Source organism: Lepisosteus platostomus, chromosome 5, assembly GCF_059453375.1.
Source record: "Lepisosteus platostomus isolate fLepPlt1 chromosome 5, fLepPlt1.hap1, whole genome shotgun sequence".
NCBI classification, from domain to species: Eukaryota; Metazoa; Chordata; class Actinopteri; order Semionotiformes; family Lepisosteidae; genus Lepisosteus; species Lepisosteus platostomus.
This window is the reverse complement of record NC_142615.1, coordinates 43,275,788-43,297,999: the sequence shown is the minus strand read 5'-3', so window position 1 is coordinate 43,297,999 and position 22,212 is coordinate 43,275,788. Positions and strand designations below refer to the sequence as shown.

Below are 22,212 nucleotides of genomic sequence, written 5' to 3'. Positions count from 1 at the left end.
GGCTCTGACATCCCAACCCTGCCACTCTCTGAATAAATAAGTGTCGTATAGCCCTGACACCCACCCCTCCACTCTCTGCATTAAGCAGTCTGGTCAGGCCCTGACATCCAACCCCCGCCACTCTCTGCGTAAAGCAGTATGGTCAGGCCCTGACATCCCACCCACGCCACTCTCTGCCTAAAGCACTGTCATATGGCCCTGACACCCACCCCTCCACTCTCTGCATTAAGCAGTGTTGTCAGGCCCTGACATCCCACACCCTCCACTATCTGCGTAAAGCACTGTCGTATGGCCCTGACATCCCAGCCTCGCCGCTCACTGCGTTAAGCACTGTCGTATGGCCCTGACACCCACCCCTCCACTCTCTGCATAAAGCAGTGTTGTTAAGCCCTGACATCCCACACCCTCCACTATCTGCGTTAAGCACTTTCGTATGGCCCTCACATCCCACCCCCGTCACTCTCTGCGTAAAGCAGTATGGTCAGGCCCTGACATCCCAGCCTCGTCGCTCACTGCGTTAAGCACTGTCGTATGGCCCTGACACCCACCCCTCCACTCTCTGCAGGAAGCAGTGTCTTCATGCCCTGACACCCACCCCCGCCACTCTCCACGTAAAGAAGTGTCGTATGGCCCTGTCACCCACCCCTCCACTCTCTGCATAAAGCAGTGTTGTTAAGCCTTGACATCCCACACCCTCCACTATCTGCGTTAAGCACTTTCGTATGGCCCTGACATCCCACCCCCGTCACTCTCTGCGAAAAGCAGTATGGTCAGGCCCTGACATCCCAGCCTCGCCGCTCACTGCATTAAGCACTGTCGTATGGACCTGACACCCACCCCCTCCACTCTCTGCGTAAAGAAGTGTCATATGGCCCTGATACCAACCCCTCCACTTTCTGCATTAAGCAGTGCTGTCAGGCTCTGACATCCCAACCCTGCCACTCTCTGCGTAAAGATGTGTCGCATGGCCCTGACACCCACCCCTCAACTCTCTGCATAATGCAGTCTCGTGAGGCCCTGACATCCCATCCCCGCCACTCTCTGTGTAAAGCACTGTCGTATGGCCCTGACATCACACCCCTCCACTCTTTGCGTTAACCCCTGTCGTATGGCCCTGACACCCACCCCTCCACTCTCTGCCTAAAGCAGTGTCGTATGGCCCTGACATCCCAGCCTCGCGGCTCACTGCGTTAAACACTGTCATATGGCCCTGACACCCACCCCCTAAACTCTCTGCATAAAGCAGTGTCCTCAAGCCCTGACATCCCACCCCCGCCACTATCTGTGTAAAGCAGTATCGTCAGGCCCTGACATCCCACCCCTGCCACTCTCTGCGAAAAGAAGTGTCGTATGGCCCTGATACCCACCCCTCCATTCTCTGCATAAACCAGTGTCTTCATGCCCTGACATCCCACCCACGCCACTCTCCGCGTAAAGCAGTATCGTCAGGCCCTGACTTCCCACCCCCGCCACTCTCTGCGTTAACCCCTGTCGTATAGCCCTGACACCCACCCCTGCACACTCTGCATAAAGCAGTGTTGTCAAACCCTGACATCCGACACCCTCCACTATCTGCATAATGCACTGTCGTATGGCCCTGACACCCACCCCTCCACTCTTTGCATTAAGCAGTCTCGTCAGGCCCTGACATCCCACCCCTGCCACTCTCTGCGTAAAGCAGTATGGTCAGGCCCTGACATCCCACCCACGCTACTCTCTGCCTAAAGCACTGTCACATGGCCCTGACACTCACCCCTCCACTCTCTGCGTTAACACTGTCGTATGGCCCTGACATCCCAGCCTCGCCGCTCACTGCGTTAAGCACTGTCGTATGGCCCTGACACCCACCCCTCCACTCTCTGCGAAAAGCAGTGTCGTCAAGCCCTGACATCCCACCCCCGCCACTATCTGCATAAAGCAGTATCGTCAGGCCCTGACACTCACCCCTCCACTCTCTGCATTAAGCAGTGCTCTCAGGCTCTGACATCCCAACCCCGCCACTCTCTGCGTAAGGAATTGTCGTATGGCCCTGACACCCACCCCTCCACTCTCTGCATAAAGCAGTGTCGTCAAGCCCTGACATCCCACCCCCGCCACTATCTGCGTAAAGCAGTATCGTCAGGCCCTGACATCCCACCCCTGCCACTCTCTGCGAAAAGAAGTGTCGTATGGCCCTGATACCCACCCCTCCACACTCTGCGTTAAGCAGTGCTGTCAGGCTCTGACATCCCAACCCCGCCACTCTCTGCCTAAAGAATTGTCGTATGGCCCTGACACCCACCCCTCCATTTTCTACAAAAAGCATTGTCTTCATGCCCTGACATCCCAAACTCACCACTGTCTGCGTAAAGAAATGTCGTATGGCCCTAATATCTAACCCCTGGCACTCTCTACGATAAGCAGGATCGTCAGGCCCTGACATCCCACCCCAGCCACTCTCTGCATAGAGAAGTGTCGCATGGCCCTGACACCCACCCCTCAACTCTCTGCATAATGCAGTCTCGTGAGGCCCTGACATCCCAACCCTGCCACTCTCTGCGTAAAGTTGTATGGTCAGGCTATGACATCCCACCCACGCCACTCTCTGCCTAAAGCACTGTCATATGGCCCTGACACTCCCCCCTCCACTCTCTGCGTTAAGCAGTGTTGTCAGGCCCTGACACCCATCCCTCCACTCTCTGCATGAAGCAGTGTATTTATGCCCTGACATCCCACCCCTCCACTCTCTGCATAAACCAGTGTCTTCATGCACTGACATCCCACCCCCGCCAATCTCTGCGTAAAGCAGTATCGTCAGGCCCTGACATCCCACCCCCGACACTCTCTGCGTAAAGCACTGTCATATGGCCCTGACACCCACCCCTCCACTCTCTGCATAAAGCAGTATCGTCAGGCCCTGACATCCCAACCCTGCCACTCTCTGTGTAAAGCAGTATCGTCAGGCCCTGACATCCCACCCCCTCCACTCTCTGCGTTAACCCCTGTCGTATGGCCCTGACACCCACCCTTCCACTCTGCATAAAGAAGTCTCTTCATGCCCTGACATCCCACCCCCGCCACTCTCTGCGTAAAGCAGTATCGTCATTCCCTGACATCCCACACTCGCCACTGTCTGCGTAAAGAAATGTCATATGGCCCTAACATCTAACCCCCGCCACTCTCTACGATAAGCAGTATCGTCAGGCCCTGACATCCCAACCCTGCCACTCTCTGTGTAAAGCAGTATCGTCAGGCCCTGACATCCCACCCCCTCCACTCTCTGCGTTAACCCCTGTCGTATGGCCCTGACACCCACCCTTCCACTCTGCATAAAGAAGTCTCATCAGGCCCTGACATCCCACCCCCGCCACTCTCTGCGTAAAGCACTGTCGTATGGCCCTGACATCCAACCCCTTCCACTCTCTGCGTATAGCAGTATCGTCAGGCCCTGACATCCCAACCCCGCCACTCACTGTGTAAAGCAGTGTCGAATGGCCCTGACATCACACCCCTGCCACTATCTGCGTAAAGCAATATCGTCAGGCCCTAACATCCCACCCCCGCCACTCTCTACGTAAAGAAGTGTCGTATGGCCCTGACACCCACCCCTCCGCACTCTGCATAAAGCAGTCTCATCTGGCCCTGAAAATCCACCCCCACCACTTTCTGAATAAAGCACTGTCGTATGGCCCTGTCACTCTCTGCGTAAATAAGTGTCGTATGGCCCTGACACCCACCCTTCCACTCTCTGCATGAAGCAGTGTCTTCATGCCCTGACATACCAACCCCGCCACTATATGCGTAAAGCAGTATCGTCAGGCCCTGACATCCCACCCCTGCCACTCTCTGCGAAAAGAAGTGTCGTATTGCCCTGATACCCACCCCTCCACACTCTGTGTTAAGCAGTGCTGTCAGGCTCTGACATCCCAACCCTGCCACTCTCTGAATAAATAAGTGTCGTATAGCCCTGACACCCACCCCTCCACTCTCTGCATTAAGCAGTCTGGTCAGGCCCTGACATCCAACCCCCGCCACTCTCTGCGTAAAGCAGTATGGTCAGGCCCTGACATCCCACCCACGCCACTCTCTGCCTAAAGCACTGTCATATGGCCCTGACACCCACCCCTCCACTCTCTGCATTAAGCAGTGTTGTCAGGCCCTGACATCCCACACCCTCCACTATCTGCGTAAAGCACTGTCGTATGGCCCTGACATCCCAGCCTCGCCGCTCACTGCGTTAAGCACTGTCGTATGGCCCTGACACCCACCCCTCCACTCTCTGCATAAAGCAGTGTTGTTAAGCCCTGACATCCCACACCCTCCACTATCTGCGTTAAGCACTTTCGTATGGCCCTCACATCCCACCCCCGTCACTCTCTGCGTAAAGCAGTATGGTCAGGCCCTGACATCCCAGCCTCGTCGCTCACTGCGTTAAGCACTGTCGTATGGCCCTGACACCCACCCCTCCACTCTCTGCAGGAAGCAGTGTCTTCATGCCCTGACACCCACCCCCGCCACTCTCCACGTAAAGAAGTGTCGTATGGCCCTGTCACCCACCCCTCCACTCTCTGCATAAAGCAGTGTTGTTAAGCCTTGACATCCCACACCCTCCACTATCTGCGTTAAGCACTTTCGTATGGCCCTGACATCCCACCCCCGTCACTCTCTGCGAAAAGCAGTATGGTCAGGCCCTGACATCCCAGCCTCGCCGCTCACTGCATTAAGCACTGTCGTATGGACCTGACACCCACCCCCTCCACTCTCTGCGTAAAGAAGTGTCATATGGCCCTGATACCAACCCCTCCACTTTCTGCATTAAGCAGTGCTGTCAGGCTCTGACATCCCAACCCTGCCACTCTCTGCGTAAAGATGTGTCGCATGGCCCTGACACCCACCCCTCAACTCTCTGCATAATGCAGTCTCGTGAGGCCCTGACATCCCATCCCCGCCACTCTCTGTGTAAAGCACTGTCGTATGGCCCTGACATCACACCCCTCCACTCTTTGCGTTAACCCCTGTCGTATGGCCCTGACACCCACCCCTCCACTCTCTGCCTAAAGCAGTGTCGTATGGCCCTGACATCCCAGCCTCGCGGCTCACTGCGTTAAACACTGTCATATGGCCCTGACACCCACCCCCTAAACTCTCTGCATAAAGCAGTGTCCTCAAGCCCTGACATCCCACCCCCGCCACTATCTGTGTAAAGCAGTATCGTCAGGCCCTGACATCCCACCCCTGCCACTCTCTGCGAAAAGAAGTGTCGTATGGCCCTGATACCCACCCCTCCATTCTCTGCATAAACCAGTGTCTTCATGCCCTGACATCCCACCCACGCCACTCTCCGCGTAAAGCAGTATCGTCAGGCCCTGACTTCCCACCCCCGCCACTCTCTGCGTTAACCCCTGTCGTATAGCCCTGACACCCACCCCTGCACACTCTGCATAAAGCAGTGTTGTCAAACCCTGACATCCGACACCCTCCACTATCTGCATAATGCACTGTCGTATGGCCCTGACACCCACCCCTCCACTCTTTGCATTAAGCAGTCTCGTCAGGCCCTGACATCCCACCCCTGCCACTCTCTGCGTAAAGCAGTATGGTCAGGCCCTGACATCCCACCCACGCTACTCTCTGCCTAAAGCACTGTCACATGGCCCTGACACTCACCCCTCCACTCTCTGCGTTAACACTGTCGTATGGCCCTGACATCCCAGCCTCGCCGCTCACTGCGTTAAGCACTGTCGTATGGCCCTGACACCCACCCCTCCACTCTCTGCGAAAAGCAGTGTCGTCAAGCCCTGACATCCCACCCCCGCCACTATCTGCATAAAGCAGTATCGTCAGGCCCTGACACTCACCCCTCCACTCTCTGCATTAAGCAGTGCTCTCAGGCTCTGACATCCCAACCCCGCCACTCTCTGCGTAAGGAATTGTCGTATGGCCCTGACACCCACCCCTCCACTCTCTGCATAAAGCAGTGTCGTCAAGCCCTGACATCCCACCCCCGCCACTATCTGCGTAAAGCAGTATCGTCAGGCCCTGACATCCCACCCCTGCCACTCTCTGCGAAAAGAAGTGTCGTATGGCCCTGATACCCACCCCTCCACACTCTGCGTTAAGCAGTGCTGTCAGGCTCTGACATCCCAACCCCGCCACTCTCTGCCTAAAGAATTGTCGTATGGCCCTGACACCCACCCCTCCATTTTCTACAAAAAGCATTGTCTTCATGCCCTGACATCCCAAACTCACCACTGTCTGCGTAAAGAAATGTCGTATGGCCCTAATATCTAACCCCTGGCACTCTCTACGATAAGCAGGATCGTCAGGCCCTGACATCCCACCCCAGCCACTCTCTGCATAGAGAAGTGTCGCATGGCCCTGACACCCACCCCTCAACTCTCTGCATAATGCAGTCTCGTGAGGCCCTGACATCCCAACCCTGCCACTCTCTGCGTAAAGTTGTATGGTCAGGCTATGACATCCCACCCACGCCACTCTCTGCCTAAAGCACTGTCATATGGCCCTGACACTCCCCCCTCCACTCTCTGCGTTAAGCAGTGTTGTCAGGCCCTGACACCCATCCCTCCACTCTCTGCATGAAGCAGTGTATTTATGCCCTGACATCCCACCCCTCCACTCTCTGCATAAACCAGTGTCTTCATGCACTGACATCCCACCCCCGCCAATCTCTGCGTAAAGCAGTATCGTCAGGCCCTGACATCCCACCCCCGACACTCTCTGCGTAAAGCACTGTCATATGGCCCTGACACCCACCCCTCCACTCTCTGCATAAAGCAGTATCGTCAGGCCCTGACATCCCAACCCTGCCACTCTCTGTGTAAAGCAGTATCGTCAGGCCCTGACATCCCACCCCCTCCACTCTCTGCGTTAACCCCTGTCGTATGGCCCTGACACCCACCCTTCCACTCTGCATAAAGAAGTCTCTTCATGCCCTGACATCCCACCCCCGCCACTCTCTGCGTAAAGCAGTATCGTCATTCCCTGACATCCCACACTCGCCACTGTCTGCGTAAAGAAATGTCATATGGCCCTAACATCTAACCCCCGCCACTCTCTACGATAAGCAGTATCGTCAGGCCCTGACATCCCAACCCTGCCACTCTCTGTGTAAAGCAGTATCGTCAGGCCCTGACATCCCACCCCCGCCACTATCTGTGTAAAGCAGTATCGTCAGGCCCTGACATCCCACCCCTGCCACTCTCTGCGAAAAGAAGTGTCGTATGGCCCTGATACCCACCCCTCCATTCTCTGCATAAACCAGTGTCTTCATGCCCTGACATCCCACCCATGCCACTCTCCGTGTAAAGCAGTATCGTCAGGCCCTGACTTCCCACCCCCGCCAATCTCTGCGTTAACCCCTGTCGTATAGCCCTGACACCCACCCCTGCACACTCTGCATAAAGCAGTGTTGTCAAACCCTGACATCCGACACCCTCCACTATCTGCATAATGCACTGTCGTATGGCCCTGACACCCACCCCTCCACTCTTTGCATTAAGCAGTCTCGTCAGGCCCTGACATCCCACCCCTGCCACTCTCTGCGTAAAGCAGTATGGTCAGGCCCTGACATCCCACCCACGCTACTCTCTGCCTAAAGCACTGTCACATGGCCCTGACACTCACCCCTCCACTCTCTGCGTTAACACTGTCGTATGGCCCTGACATCCCAGCCTCGCCGCTCACTGCGTTAAGCACTGTCGTATGGCCCTGACACCCACCCCTCCACTCTCTGCGAAAAGCAGTGTCGTCAAGCCCTGACATCCCACCCCCGCCACTATCTGCATAAAGCAGTATCGTCAGGCCCTGACACTCACCCCTCCACTCTCTGCATTAAGCAGTGCTCTCAGGCTCTGACATCCCAACCCCGCCACTCTCTGCGTAAGGAATTGTCGTATGGCCCTGACACCCACCCCTCCACTCTCTGCATAAAGCAGTGTCGTCAAGCCCTGACATCCCACCCCCGCCACTATCTGCGTAAAGCAGTATCGTCAGGCCCTGACATCCCACCCCTGCCACTCTCTGCGAAAAGAAGTGTCGTATGGCCCTGATACCCACCCCTCCACACTCTGCGTTAAGCAGTGCTGTCAGGCTCTGACATCCCAACCCCGCCACTCTCTGCCTAAAGAATTGTCGTATGGCCCTGACACCCACCCCTCCATTTTCTACAAAAAGCATTGTCTTCATGCCCTGACATCCCAAACTCACCACTGTCTGCGTAAAGAAATGTCGTATGGCCCTAATATCTAACCCCTGGCACTCTCTACGATAAGCAGGATCGTCAGGCCCTGACATCCCACCCCAGCCACTCTCTGCATAGAGAAGTGTCGCATGGCCCTGACACCCACCCCTCAACTCTCTGCATAATGCAGTCTCGTGAGGCCCTGACATCCCAACCCTGCCACTCTCTGCGTAAAGTTGTATGGTCAGGCTATGACATCCCACCCACGCCACTCTCTGCCTAAAGCACTGTCATATGGCCCTGACACTCCCCCCTCCACTCTCTGCGTTAAGCAGTGTTGTCAGGCCCTGACACCCATCCCTCCACTCTCTGCATGAAGCAGTGTATTTATGCCCTGACATCCCACCCCTCCACTCTCTGCATAAACCAGTGTCTTCATGCACTGACATCCCACCCCCGCCAATCTCTGCGTAAAGCAGTATCGTCAGGCCCTGACATCCCACCCCCGACACTCTCTGCGTAAAGCACTGTCATATGGCCCTGACACCCACCCCTCCACTCTCTGCATAAAGCAGTATCGTCAGGCCCTGACATCCCAACCCTGCCACTCTCTGTGTAAAGCAGTATCGTCAGGCCCTGACATCCCACCCCCTCCACTCTCTGCGTTAACCCCTGTCGTATGGCCCTGACACCCACCCTTCCACTCTGCATAAAGAAGTCTCTTCATGCCCTGACATCCCACCCCCGCCACTCTCTGCGTAAAGCAGTATCGTCATTCCCTGACATCCCACACTCGCCACTGTCTGCGTAAAGAAATGTCATATGGCCCTAACATCTAACCCCCGCCACTCTCTACGATAAGCAGTATCGTCAGGCCCTGACATCCCAACCCTGCCACTCTCTGTGTAAAGCAGTATCGTCAGGCCCTGACATCCCACCCCCGCCACTATCTGTGTAAAGCAGTATCGTCAGGCCCTGACATCCCACCCCTGCCACTCTCTGCGAAAAGAAGTGTCGTATGGCCCTGATACCCACCCCTCCATTCTCTGCATAAACCAGTGTCTTCATGCCCTGACATCCCACCCACGCCACTCTCCGTGTAAAGCAGTATCGTCAGGCCCTGACTTCCCACCCCCGCCACTCTCTGCGTTAACCCCTGTCGTATAGCCCTGACACCCACCCCTGCACACTCTGCATAAAGCAGTGTTGTGAAACCCTGACATCCGACACCCTCCACTATCTGCATAATGCACTGTCGTATGGCCCTGACACCCACCCCTCCACTCTTTGCATTAAGCAGTCTCGTCAGGCCCTGACATCCCACCCCTGCCACTCTCTGCGTAAAGCAGTATGGTCAGGCCCTGACATCCCACCCACGCTACTCTCTGCCTAAAGCACTGTCACATGGCCCTGACACTCACCCCTCCACTCTCTGCGTTAACACTGTCGTATGGCCCTGACATCCCAGCCTCGCCGCTCACTGCGTTAAGCACTGTCGGATGGCCCTGACACCCACCCCTCCACTCTCTGCATAAAGCAGTATCGTCAGGCCCTGACATCCCAACCCTGCCACTCTCTGTGTAAAGCAGTATCGTCAGGCCCTGACATCCCACCCCCTCCACTCTCTGCGTTAACCCCTGTCGTATGGCCCTGACACCCACCCTTCCACTCTGCATAAAGAAGTCTCTTCATGCCCTGACATCCCACCCCCGCCACTCTCTGCGTAAAGCAGTATCGTCATTCCCTGACATCCCACACTCGCCACTGTCTGCGTAAAGAAATGTCATATGGCCCTAACATCTAACCCCCGCCACTCTCTACGATAAGCAGTATCGTCAGGCCCTGACATCCCAACCCTGCCACTCTCTGTGTAAAGCAGTATCGTCAGGCCCTGACATCCCACCCCCGCCACTATCTGTGTAAAGCAGTATCGTCAGGCCCTGACATCCCACCCCTGCCACTCTCTGCGAAAAGAAGTGTCGTATGGCCCTGATACCCACCCCTCCATTCTCTGCATAAACCAGTGTCTTCATGCCCTGACATCCCACCCACGCCACTCTCCGTGTAAAGCAGTATCGTCAGGCCCTGACTTCCCACCCCCGCCAATCTCTGCGTTAACCCCTGTCGTATAGCCCTGACACCCACCCCTGCACACTCTGCATAAAGCAGTGTTGTCAAACCCTGACATCCGACACCCTCCACTATCTGCATAATGCACTGTCGTATGGCCCTGACACCCACCCCTCCACTCTTTGCATTAAGCAGTCTCGTCAGGCCCTGACATCCCACCCCTGCCACTCTCTGCGTAAAGCAGTATGGTCAGGCCCTGACATCCCACCCACGCTACTCTCTGCCTAAAGCACTGTCACATGGCCCTGACACTCACCCCTCCACTCTCTGCGTTAACACTGTCGTATGGCCCTGACATCCCAGCCTCGCCGCTCACTGCGTTAAGCACTGTCGTATGGCCCTGACACCCACCCCTCCACTCTCTGCGAAAAGCAGTGTCGTCAAGCCCTGACATCCCACCCCCGCCACTATCTGCATAAAGCAGTATCGTCAGGCCCTGACACTCACCCCTCCACTCTCTGCATTAAGCAGTGCTCTCAGGCTCTGACATCCCAACCCCGCCACTCTCTGCGTAAGGAATTGTCGTATGGCCCTGACACCCACCCCTCCACTCTCTGCATAAAGCAGTGTCGTCAAGCCCTGACATCCCACCCCCGCCACTATCTGCGTAAAGCAGTATCGTCAGGCCCTGACATCCCACCCCTGCCACTCTCTGCGAAAAGAAGTGTCGTATGGCCCTGATACCCACCCCTCCACACTCTGCGTTAAGCAGTGCTGTCAGGCTCTGACATCCCAACCCCGCCACTCTCTGCCTAAAGAATTGTCGTATGGCCCTGACACCCACCCCTCCATTTTCTACAAAAAGCATTGTCTTCATGCCCTGACATCCCAAACTCACCACTGTCTGCGTAAAGAAATGTCGTATGGCCCTAATATCTAACCCCTGGCACTCTCTACGATAAGCAGGATCGTCAGGCCCTGACATCCCACCCCAGCCACTCTCTGCATAGAGAAGTGTCGCATGGCCCTGACACCCACCCCTCAACTCTCTGCATAATGCAGTCTCGTGAGGCCCTGACATCCCAACCCTGCCACTCTCTGCGTAAAGTTGTATGGTCAGGCTATGACATCCCACCCACGCCACTCTCTGCCTAAAGCACTGTCATATGGCCCTGACACTCCCCCCTCCACTCTCTGCGTTAAGCAGTGTTGTCAGGCCCTGACACCCATCCCTCCACTCTCTGCATGAAGCAGTGTATTTATGCCCTGACATCCCACCCCTCCACTCTCTGCATAAACCAGTGTCTTCATGCACTGACATCCCACCCCCGCCAATCTCTGCGTAAAGCAGTATCGTCAGGCCCTGACATCCCACCCCCGACACTCTCTGCGTAAAGCACTGTCATATGGCCCTGACACCCACCCCTCCACTCTCTGCATAAAGCAGTATCGTCAGGCCCTGACATCCCAACCCTGCCACTCTCTGTGTAAAGCAGTATCGTCAGGCCCTGACATCCCACCCCCTCCACTCTCTGCGTTAACCCCTGTCGTATGGCCCTGACACCCACCCTTCCACTCTGCATAAAGAAGTCTCTTCATGCCCTGACATCCCACCCCCGCCACTCTCTGCGTAAAGCAGTATCGTCATTCCCTGACATCCCACACTCGCCACTGTCTGCGTAAAGAAATGTCATATGGCCCTAACATCTAACCCCCGCCACTCTCTACGATAAGCAGTATCGTCAGGCCCTGACATCCCAACCCTGCCACTCTCTGTGTAAAGCAGTATCGTCAGGCCCTGACATCCCACCCCCTCCACTCTCTGCGTTAACCCCTGTCGTATGGCCCTGACACCCACCCTTCCACTCTGCATAAAGAAGTCTCATCAGGCCCTGACATCCCACCCCCGCCACTCTCTGCGTAAAGCACTGTCGTATGGCCCTGACATCCAACCCCTTCCACTCTCTGCGTATAGCAGTATCGTCAGGCCCTGACATCCCACCCTGCCACTCTGTGCGTAAAGAAGTGTCTTATGGCTCTGACAATCACCCCTCCACTATCTGCATAAAGCAGTGTCTTATGGCCATGACACCCACCCCTCCACTCTCTGCGTTAAGCAGTGTTGTCAGGCCCTGACATCCCACCCCCACCACTCTCTGCATAAAGCAGTGTTGTCAGGCCCTGACATCCTACCCCCGCCACCTTCTGCCTAAAGCACTGTCATATGGCCCTGACACCCACCCCTCCACTCTTTGCGTTAAGCAGTGTTGTCAGGCCCTGACATCCCGCCCCCTCCACTCTGCGTAAAGCACTGTCGTATAGCCCTGACATCCCAGCCTCGCCACTCACTGCGTTAAGCACTGTCATATGGCCCTGAGACCCACCCCTCCACTCTCTGCGTTAAGCAGTGTTGTCAGGCCCTGACATTGCACGCCTGCCACTCTCTAAGTAAAGAAGTGTCGTATGGCCCTGACATCCCACCCCCGCTACTCTCTGCATAAATCAGTGTCAAGTAATAGGTTTATTCCATGCTGAAAAAAAGAAGAAAGAGAACACAACGTTTCGGCCGTGGAGCCTTCTTCAGGTGTGAGAGAGACAGGGCAGTAGGCAAAGGTAAAGTAGCGGGAGAACAAAGGTTGAGAGGGAGGAGGAGTGAGAGGTGGGAGCAGGGGACAGAAAGAGAGGCCAATCAAGAGGTGTGAAGTCAGATTGGGTGCAGAGAGGTGTGAAATGAAACTTCCAATGAATGGAGAAAATTTAAAAGAACAGTAGTCTGTCGTTAAGGGAAGGGAGAATGTGTGATCCTAGCTGCAGAATAATTTTAGTTTCGGTGGTCTTTCTGATGTATGAGTTTCTGCAAACTGTCTTTGAGAACACATACAGAGAGATTAGAGTGGTTGTGGCCGTCAGAGGTGAAATGAGAAACAATGGGCTTGGAGAGATCTTTAATCTTCACAGCCCTGACGTGTTCTCTGAAGCGGTCTTCGAGTCTCCTTCCTGTTTCTCCAATGTAGATGGCTGGGCATTTACTGCAAGAGATACAGTAAATAAGGTTGCTGGAGGTACAAGATGCTGTCTGGGTGATCCGGAAATTGTCCTGAGGGGCCTTGAATGAGTGTGGTGGTGGCTGTGTATTTGCAGGTGATACAGCGAGCTCTGTTGCAAGGGAAAGTGCCTGGTGTGGATGGTTGTTGAGGGCGGTCAAGGGAGCTGTGAACAAGGAGGTTACGCAGATTAGGTGGTCGGCGATATGAGATGATAGGGCGATCAGAAAAGAGGGCCCCAATGGAGGGATCATCCTGTACGATGGAAAAGTTCTGGTTAATGGTCCTGGGGATAGGAAGTGTGTTAGGGTGGTAAGGAAGCACCAAAGGAATGCAGTTTTTACGGCGGGAGTTCCTGATCGGGTTGATGGTCCGGGGGGTGTTTTTGGCTCGGGCAAGGGCCTTGTCAATCACACTGCTGGGGTATCCTCTGTTGATGAAAAATGAGTACATTTCGAGGGCTTGGTTCTCGAAGTCGATGTCGTCGCTGCATAATCGTCGTAACCTAAGGAATTGTGAAAAAGGAAGAGAGTTTTTAGTGTGGTTGGGGTGAAATTAGCTGTACAGGAGGTAGCTGTGTGAATCCGTGGGTTTGTATTAAACTGAAGTGGACAGTCGGGGGTAGTTGATAGACAAGTGGATGTCTAGAAACGGAAGAGTGGTGGAAGATATGTTAACCGTATATTTGAGGGACGGGTGGAAGTTGGTGAAATGGTGCAGGAAGAACTCAAGCTGATCGTTGGAGCATGTGGCGGCACCGACGCAGTCATCAATATATCGCTTGTAGAGGTCAGGGACATAGCCAGTGTAGGAAGCGAAGAAGCGTTCTTCTACCCAGCTGACAAAAATGTTGGCATAGCTGGGTCCCATCCTGGTGCCCATGGCAACTCCACTGACCTGTTGGTAAAAAAGATTATTGAAAGAGAATGTGTTCAGTGTGAGGACCAATTCTGCACGGCGTACCAGGGTGTGGGTGGGTGGATCAAGCACTGTGCGTTTGTCCAGCGTGTGCTTGAGGGCTGTAAGGCCGTCATTATGGGGAATGACGGTGTACAGAGATGTGATGTCCATGGTAAAAATGTAGCATTCGGTACCCTGAAATTGGAAATCATTAAAAAGTTGGAGCGCGTGGTTGGTGTCTTTGATGTATGAGGGAAGATCTTCAACCAGCGGTCTCACGAGGCTGTCGAGAAAGGCTGAGATGTAAGTAGTTGGACAGTTACATGCTGATACGATGGGGCGTCCAGGGGTGTCCGGTTTGTGGATTTTGGGGAGGAGGTAAAATTGAGATACCTGTGGATGTTCCATGATGAGCCGGTTCGCCTCCTGGGGGAGCTCGTTACTGCTGATAAAAAGGGAAATGGTGGATACCACTTCCTTTTGGTAGTCAGTGGTAGGGTCCTGTTGGAGAGGGAGGTAGGCAGAAGTGTCAGTTAGTTGTCTAGAGGCTTCAAAGATATATAGATCCTTACGCCACACCACAACAGCACCTCCTTTGTCCGCTGGTTTGATGACAATATCATCCCTGTTGCGGAGAGACTGGAGCGCCTGATTTTCTCCTTGGGTGAGGTTAGACCTATGTTTACTGGGTATAGGGAGTGCCTTGGGAGCTTGATTAGTGCATTGGTTGATGAAATAATCAACTGGTGGAAAACGGCCAGAGGAGGGAGTCCAACAGCTCTGTTTGGGATTAATGTTGTTAATGACATCAATAACCGGGTTGTTATCAGCTGCCTGTGAAGAGAAATTGTCGGCAAAATGTGCTCTGAGACGGATCCTGCGGTAAAAGCGGTTAAGGTCGACATTGGTCTGGGGGATGTCCAGTTTCCTGGGAACTGGTACAAAACTGAGCCCTTTGCTGAGGAGGGATCGCTCATCCTGTGAAAGGGAAAGGTCAGAAGGTATGGTGACAACAAGGTTAGGGTTGGTGAGGGTGTTCGGGGTGTTGATGGTTTTCTTCTGTAGAAGATGACTGAGTTTTTTGTCCTTCTCTGTAGTGAGAAACTGGTAGAGTTTAGAGTTGAGAGATCTAATGAGGTTAGTTATGAAGGGAAGATGATGTGGAGCTGTCAGCCGTAGAAATTCCTTAGCCTCTTTGATGTTGTTGTCGGAAAGGATAATCTGTTTTTTGAGGGAGAAAATGGTAGAGAGCATTAGTTTCCTAGAAAATTGTTTTAGAAGTCTCTGAGTGTTACTCTGGGTGGTATCAGAGTCAAAAGAAAAGGTATTAAATTTAAGGCGAAATCCTTTAGGGATGATATTATGTCGACGACATCTGTAAAGGAATAGAAGGTGGTTAGAAAGCCTGGTCTTGGAACAGATAGCTGTAAAGAGACGGAATGCTGGTTTAGTGAGAGAAGCGGGCAAGTGGCCCAGGGAGGAAGAGAAGGTATGACGAAGAGATCTAGAAAAAGATTTGGAGGAAGGCATAGTGGGTCGCATATATTTTCGTTTTTCTCTTTTTTACATAACACGCTTTCGAGAAATAGACTGTCTTGTAATGAAAGCTGCATTAGAAAATGTGTATCTAAATTAAAATCGGGAATATGTCTTTTGGCAGCTTCAACAGAACAAAACGATCTGAAGCCGCAATTCTTTCATAGAGTGTATTGTGACACTCTAACCACACTGTTGCTATTACTGCTACTTCTGCTGCCGTTATTCAGCTTTCTTAGCGCTTGGGTCTCGATTCAGATATTGCAATGAAAGCAACAGGGGAGTAAGTTTTCCTTTTCTAAATCAAAGGTGATCTGCTCACAAGGAAGTATAAAAACTTCAGCGTTTACTTTTTGAAGACCGCAAATTGTCGAAACACTGTTGCTTCATAAGCTAATAAGTAACATTTCTGAGCACGCATTGTATTACTAATGCTATTATTAATTAAAAAAAGCTTAAATTCACATAATGGAATTTGGACGGCTCAAAGTAGTCTATTCCTTGTACACCTTTACTTGCCCGCTGAGTAGAGTTTTAACCAACGGCAGCAGAAGTAGCAGTAATAGCAACAGTGTGGTTAGAGTGTCACAATACACTCTATGAAAGAATTGCGACTTCAGATCGTTTTGTTCTGTTGAAGCTGCCTACAGGCTCCGATTTGCTGACATTGGCTGTGATCTTTTTCATGAAATTCTTCACATATTTGAAATATTTAATTCGGGTTCGCCTAATACACGGTGCAACCCGTACCTGTAGCAGAATGCTGTGGCACATGAAGCCGTTTTGTTTATCGGTTGTAAGGATTGAGGAGCGTACTACAAATCGAGCAAGCGAAAAGAAAATTAAACAGGAGTCAGGAGTTTTTGGATTGCTAATCCATTGTGCTCTGCTCATCTAGGTTCAAATTCCATTCTTGTCATGGTTAAGGCCTGAGACGTGTGTGTTTTTTCTAAACGGTGTTTGCATTTGTTTCCTCCTTTACTCCTGTAAACTCAGGATTTTTTTTTCCTTGGTGGCAACAATACGCTTCTGCAATACAGTAAATGGTAGACTCTGCTTTCAAATTAGCTGCACCAGGCATTCGGATACAGAAAAACACAGGGATTTAAAATTCAGGAATATGAATGGCCAATTGCTTACAGCTAGGGTTTTTACGTTTTCTTATTTAGCGATTTGTGTATCAATCTTTTAACAATTCATAAAATGCTAACAATATGTAAAATCAAAACAACAGCACCTTTAAATGCTGGGGAGACAGGTAGTTGTTTTTTTCATCAGATGCCAATCTCTAATGCTGTGTGTGAGAGCTTACGTACCTTTCCTTTTCTCACATTTTCTGACAACTATTCCAAAGGGGCACCCTGTCAGCTCCTAATACTTTTTAAAAGTCTGCCTGCATGTTTGATTATTGTCGTTTTATTTAGAAAAAGTTCAATATTGATCATAACTAAAGAAAATTAGGATCACGAATAAAAAAAGGGCTGAAGATGCGAGTCGCTCTTGAATCAGAGCTGGGCGACACGGGCTTCTGTTCTGATATGATTGTACGAAAAGCAGGAGGAATCTCTTCTCTCCTATGGAGCATGAGCTGAATCAGGAGTGAGACATTTCGTATGCTCGTGCATATGTTAACGCATGACCTACATCGTAAAACTAAATTAAAAACTAACATTAAGTTGTCAAAGACATTCATTTATATACAAACAAGAGACACACATAGTAATGATTCTACATTAACTTGTCCTGCACTGATCAGACTAATTGAAATGTATGAAAGCCCGTTTCCGCCAGGGAGTTAAAAAAACGCGCTATGGTATCGCAGAATTCCGGCTAAGTAACTCAGATTTGCGACTTAGTAACTCACAACTCCGACTTTATATCTCACATTTGCAACTTCGAAATAGCCCATATTTCATTGTCTGTCCTTTTGTTATTGTAACGGATTCGGGTTCTAGCCAGCAAGACCTGGGTTTGAGCCAATACGGGGTTTGAGGCACGAAGTAGGGTGGGAGCGGCGAGGGCACAAGCCCTAGAACCCGAATCCGTTACAATAACAAAAGGACAGACAATGAAATATGGGCTATTTCGAAGTCGCAAATGTGAGAGATAAAGTCAAAATTCTGAGTTTTTAGGTCGCAATTCTATGATTCAAAGTCACAATTCTGAGATACCATAGTGCGTTTTTTTTACTCCCTGACGGAAACGGGCTTCCATAGGTTCTCAGTGCTGCGAAGCAAAAGCAATCTCTGGAAAATCAGACAAATTATTATCAGATCATGTCAAAAGCTGATCAGTATTTCTTTACTGGGAAGCAAAGAAATGCTTGTATTACACATTTTAATATGACATGCAATTACACATGAAAAATAGTAAAATTATTTTCATTGCGGTACGTGTTGATAGAACAGCCCCCTCGATAAAAGAAAGTGTGGACGGACGTGTCGCATGTTCCGTACTCTGTCTGACAGCGAGTTTAACACACTTTCCTCGGAAATTAGAAACTAATTGAACAATAAATTAATCTGAGCAAATTTTACACGTGTGGGTGATTTAATTCTGTCGAAATTGCGTGGAACTCCTCCGCTGAGGTCAGATACACACGGGAAAGTGTTCAGGCGGCTTCACGGAGTCCCGCCTCAGACTGGAAGCAGGTTCTAATTAGACCCTGAGAACAATCCGGGTCTCTGTATGTAATTGATTGTGTTGATTGAGCGGTAGTGTGACCAGGTGTGCGGTAGCAGGTCCTGCCAGTATAAAAACCTAGTCACCGCATTCACACTTTATGCTTTCTTGCTTCAACACGGTTTTGTGGTTTACTTATTTTACTCCTGTAGCAATTAAGCGGGACGTTAATTTGGCGATGCGCTCGTTTCTCTTTATCCTGTGCCTGTGCGCAGGGGCTGGGCTCCCCGCACTGATCTCCGCCGGGCCGGCTGGCTGGGACTCTCGGGAATTGGCGCTCCAGGCCGACCTCCCGGCTCCTGAAGATGCAGCCCAGTTGGAGGACTTGAACCTGGCAGATGCGCCCTCCGAAGACCTGTCTGCAAGCGAGAACGACTCGCAGTCCTTGGCTCCCGACTTTCGCCGCCTTCCCGTGTCCAGAGACGCGTACTCGCCCTACTTCGACAAGGAGAAGATGAACCCGGCAGCCGCCCCTTACCCGCCTACATCAAGAGCGTCCTGTTTCCTCCCCAGCGAGGGCGACAGCCGGCTCGCCCGGCCATCGGGGGCACCCGAGCAGTGGCTGTGTGGTGCGACTCCAGCAGGATGTACGTGAGGGTCAGTTGGCTCCTGTTCGGCTTCAGCTGTCAGCCATCGGAGGTGACCTTGGGCAACTGCAGCGTCAGCCGAACCACACGCCATTACTTCTACTTCATCTACGGGCTTCACGAGTGCGGTACCGAGCGATCGGTAAGTGGGTCTTCATCTACAGGCAATGTATTGATGTGAACTGTAGGGCTAGTGCCTTTCCTGGGAATACCCCTTCCTCTGTGACCTCGCAGGATGTCCAGGGCTGCCTGGTGTACTCCAACACTCTCCGCTATGCCCCGCCCTCCTCCAGTGCGCCTGTGCATCACTTCATTCCCTTCTCTGTGCCGGTCAAGTGCTCCTACAACAGGTAGGCAGGGCTCTGCTGCTGCTGAGAAGCTGCTGGGAAAGTGTCCAGAAGACCCTCATCTCCTCTGTCCTGCAGGTTCCACTACTCCTACAAAGTTGGCTATGTCCCCACGTGGGCCAGGAGAAGGACCTTCTTCAAGGACCTGAAAAACAAGCACAGCTTTGTCCTGCTCACCACCAACTGTAAGCTCCTTGAGCGAGTGGCTCCTCCTGCCAGCAGGGGGTGCTGTGTGCAGGTCTAATGCTGCCTCTCTCTCTCCAGCCCACTGGGTCCGGCTTTCTCCTAAGGATGAGTACTTCCTGGGTCAGCCCATGTACTTCCAGGCCACTGCCTACTTTGCCACAGCGGAGCAGAGGCTGTACATCCACTCGTGTTACGTAACCGAGAAACCGGACCAGCACTCGCAGCCCCGTTTCCCTGTGATCGATAACTTGGGGTACGGCCCCTTCTGGAAGGAGAGGTGGGCAGGAGCCCCGAGAGCCTGCAGGGGTTCATCCTTGTCCTTGTCCCCAGGTGCATGGTGGACAGCAAGGCAGATGGCTGCCTGTCCAGGTTTGTCCCCTCCAAGCAGAAGGATGTGCTCTGCTTCACAATTGATGCCTTCCTCTTCCAGATGAAGCTGTCCAGGAAGGTACTGCTCTCAAAGGCTGCTCAGCCTTCTTGCTCTACTGATCCATTGTCTGCTTTTCCATCCATGATCTAGATGTGAACCAGACTGTGGCAGCTGTAGTGCCTAGAGCTGCCAGCTTGCCTTCACTGATGGCAGAAGGTCCTTCTCTGTCCCTCTATTGGCCTTGATCCCTTAATGCTGTGACATTCCCTCTTGCAGCATGAAGTGACTGAGCTGTACATGCACTGTCATGGCTGTGGCTCCTGCTAAAGCAACACCAGGGACCAAGTCCTGCACCTACAACAGGGAGGCGAAGAGGTACTTCTGCAAGGAGCCTGCTGAGGGTGCTCTGGGACATGCCAGGTGGAGGCCTCACCTGTCCTCCTCTCCTCCAGGTGGGAGGAGCTGTATGGTGGCCATGAGGTCTGTGCCTGCTGTGAGTCCAGGTGTGCTGGCAGCCGGAATGAAGGTGGGTCTGGTTCTCTATCCCTTGTGGATGCATCTCTGCCGAGGAGACAACCATGCTTGGACAACTGAGGAATGATCCCGTGCTGGACAAAGGGACTGTGTAGATGAGTAGACTGTGGGTCTCTGGGTATAGCAGATCCCTCACTCCTGGGTGTTACTTGTCCACAGGTACCAGGAGCCTGGTGACCAGCAGTCGGGTGGCTGTGGCACCAGTAGAAGCTCCTCTGGATGTGGGAGCTGACTGGACTGAGGATGAGGAGGGAGACCCTCAGATCTCCAGTGAAGATGCTGAGAGCACCAGTGAGGATGTGGAGGGAGCAGAGGACTTTGGAGATGTTGGCCAGTGGACAGGTAGGGTCTGGCAGGAGGAGCTCCTGTAGGGGTGGGTGTCCTGCAGTTCAGCTGGATTGTTCTCCTTCTTCCTCCCCAGGTGCCTGAATGAAGGCTCTAGCCTGGCCTTTGTGACTCTCCTGCCTCCAGTCGCCTTGCAATGGCAACATTTCAATAAAGCTGTGAAAGACCCTTCTGCCTGCCCTTGTTTCTTTATGGTTTACAGGTTTGAATGGGGTGGAGGAATTCAAGGGAAGTGAGACCCATTAATAAATTAAAGTACTGTATTTGTGGGGGTTCCACTTTCAAGAATGCTTCCTGTATTGCTGCCAATGAGGACTGAAAATGGCTGGAGTTATAAAGCATTGTACTGGGGGAAGATGGCCGCACTATTCCTTGGACAGGTCATTGTGACTTTTTTTTTTTTACTGTGGGAGAGACAGAGGTGTTCAATATACTGGAAATCCTCCCGTTTCCGAGAGGGGTAGTGCTTATGGAGTGAGTTGCTACTGTAGTGCCCAGTAAGAGTGAGATCTGATGTCCTATTCTGGACTGCACAAACTGACTAAAATAAACACAAGGAAGGAATTGTCAACAGGGGCTTGGTGTAAAGTAGGCCTTCCTTCCTTAGCAGAGGAACAATACTGGTGTGCAAACATCAGTGAATAATGGTACAGTTAGAATCTCGGAGGTCTTATGTTATGGGTGTTGGTTTCACAGCAGTGGTAGTGGACAGTCATAAGTATTAGGATTGAGACTGGAGATCCCAGTACTTGATCCGGAAGACAGGTGTTCACAACTACCTCTACCAGCAGCACAGATGGTGTAGATTGAGACTGAACGCTTACTACACAAAGCCTCTCCACTGTTTCAGTGTCCCGTGTCATGGATTTCAAGTGAATCCTAGTCTTCCTTTGTGACTACCTATAATTTGCACAAATCATGATGGCCCACTAAGGCTGTCAATTTTTAGCCCTACTGCAGTGCCCTATTAAAGTTTCAAGGATTTAGAATAAACTATTTTATATAATGGTTCCGAAGGTGGCTTCTCAAAGCACTTGACAAAATTACAATTAGAATACACAGGATAAAACAATTCCAATAGATTGAGGAGAAAAGTAGAAGCAGAGGGGTAAAGAATAGAACCAGTTCAGTAAAGGCTCTTCTACAAAAGAAGGTGTTGAGTCTGAATTTGAAGGAGTTTAGGGAAGGTAACTCTGGTATCCTTGGGGAGAGAGTTCCAGAGCTTGGGGGCATAACAGCAGAAGGCCCTGTCACCCATACAGTGTAGACAGGCTTGGGGGACAGTAAGGAGACTAGAATTAGAAGAGCGAAGGTTATGATGTGGGGAGCAGGTTGATAATAGATCAAACTGCTACTGAGAAGCAACTGAAATGTGATGGCATGTTCTACATTTTATGCAAGACAGGTAATGTTAGGATTTTATGGAACAGTG

At 52.1% G+C, this 22,212-nt stretch overlaps 1 protein-coding gene across 2 annotated transcripts in view; it reads left to right on the top strand.

Annotated features, from left to right (window-relative positions):
• Positions 1 to 20,864, top strand: part of LOC148666845 (zona pellucida sperm-binding protein 3-like) — a 779,162-nt gene extending 758,298 nt beyond the window's left edge. The window contains exons 1-5 of one of the 2 annotated variants that reach the window (XM_088632686.1): positions 19,616 to 19,784; positions 19,862 to 19,979; positions 20,178 to 20,276; positions 20,354 to 20,427; positions 20,595 to 20,864. In XM_088632686.1, the coding sequence (XP_088488812.1) occupies positions 19,660 to 19,784; positions 19,862 to 19,979; positions 20,178 to 20,228 (294 nt within the window). In that variant the 5' untranslated portion in view covers positions 19,616 to 19,659 and the 3' untranslated portion in view covers positions 20,229 to 20,276; positions 20,354 to 20,427; positions 20,595 to 20,864. Of the gene's footprint in view, positions 1 to 19,615; positions 19,785 to 19,861; positions 19,980 to 20,177; positions 20,277 to 20,353; positions 20,428 to 20,594 lie in introns of those variants that run through there. The other variant, XR_015936945.1, reaches the window with a different exon arrangement.
• Positions 20,865 to 22,212: the final 1,348 nt, after the last annotated feature.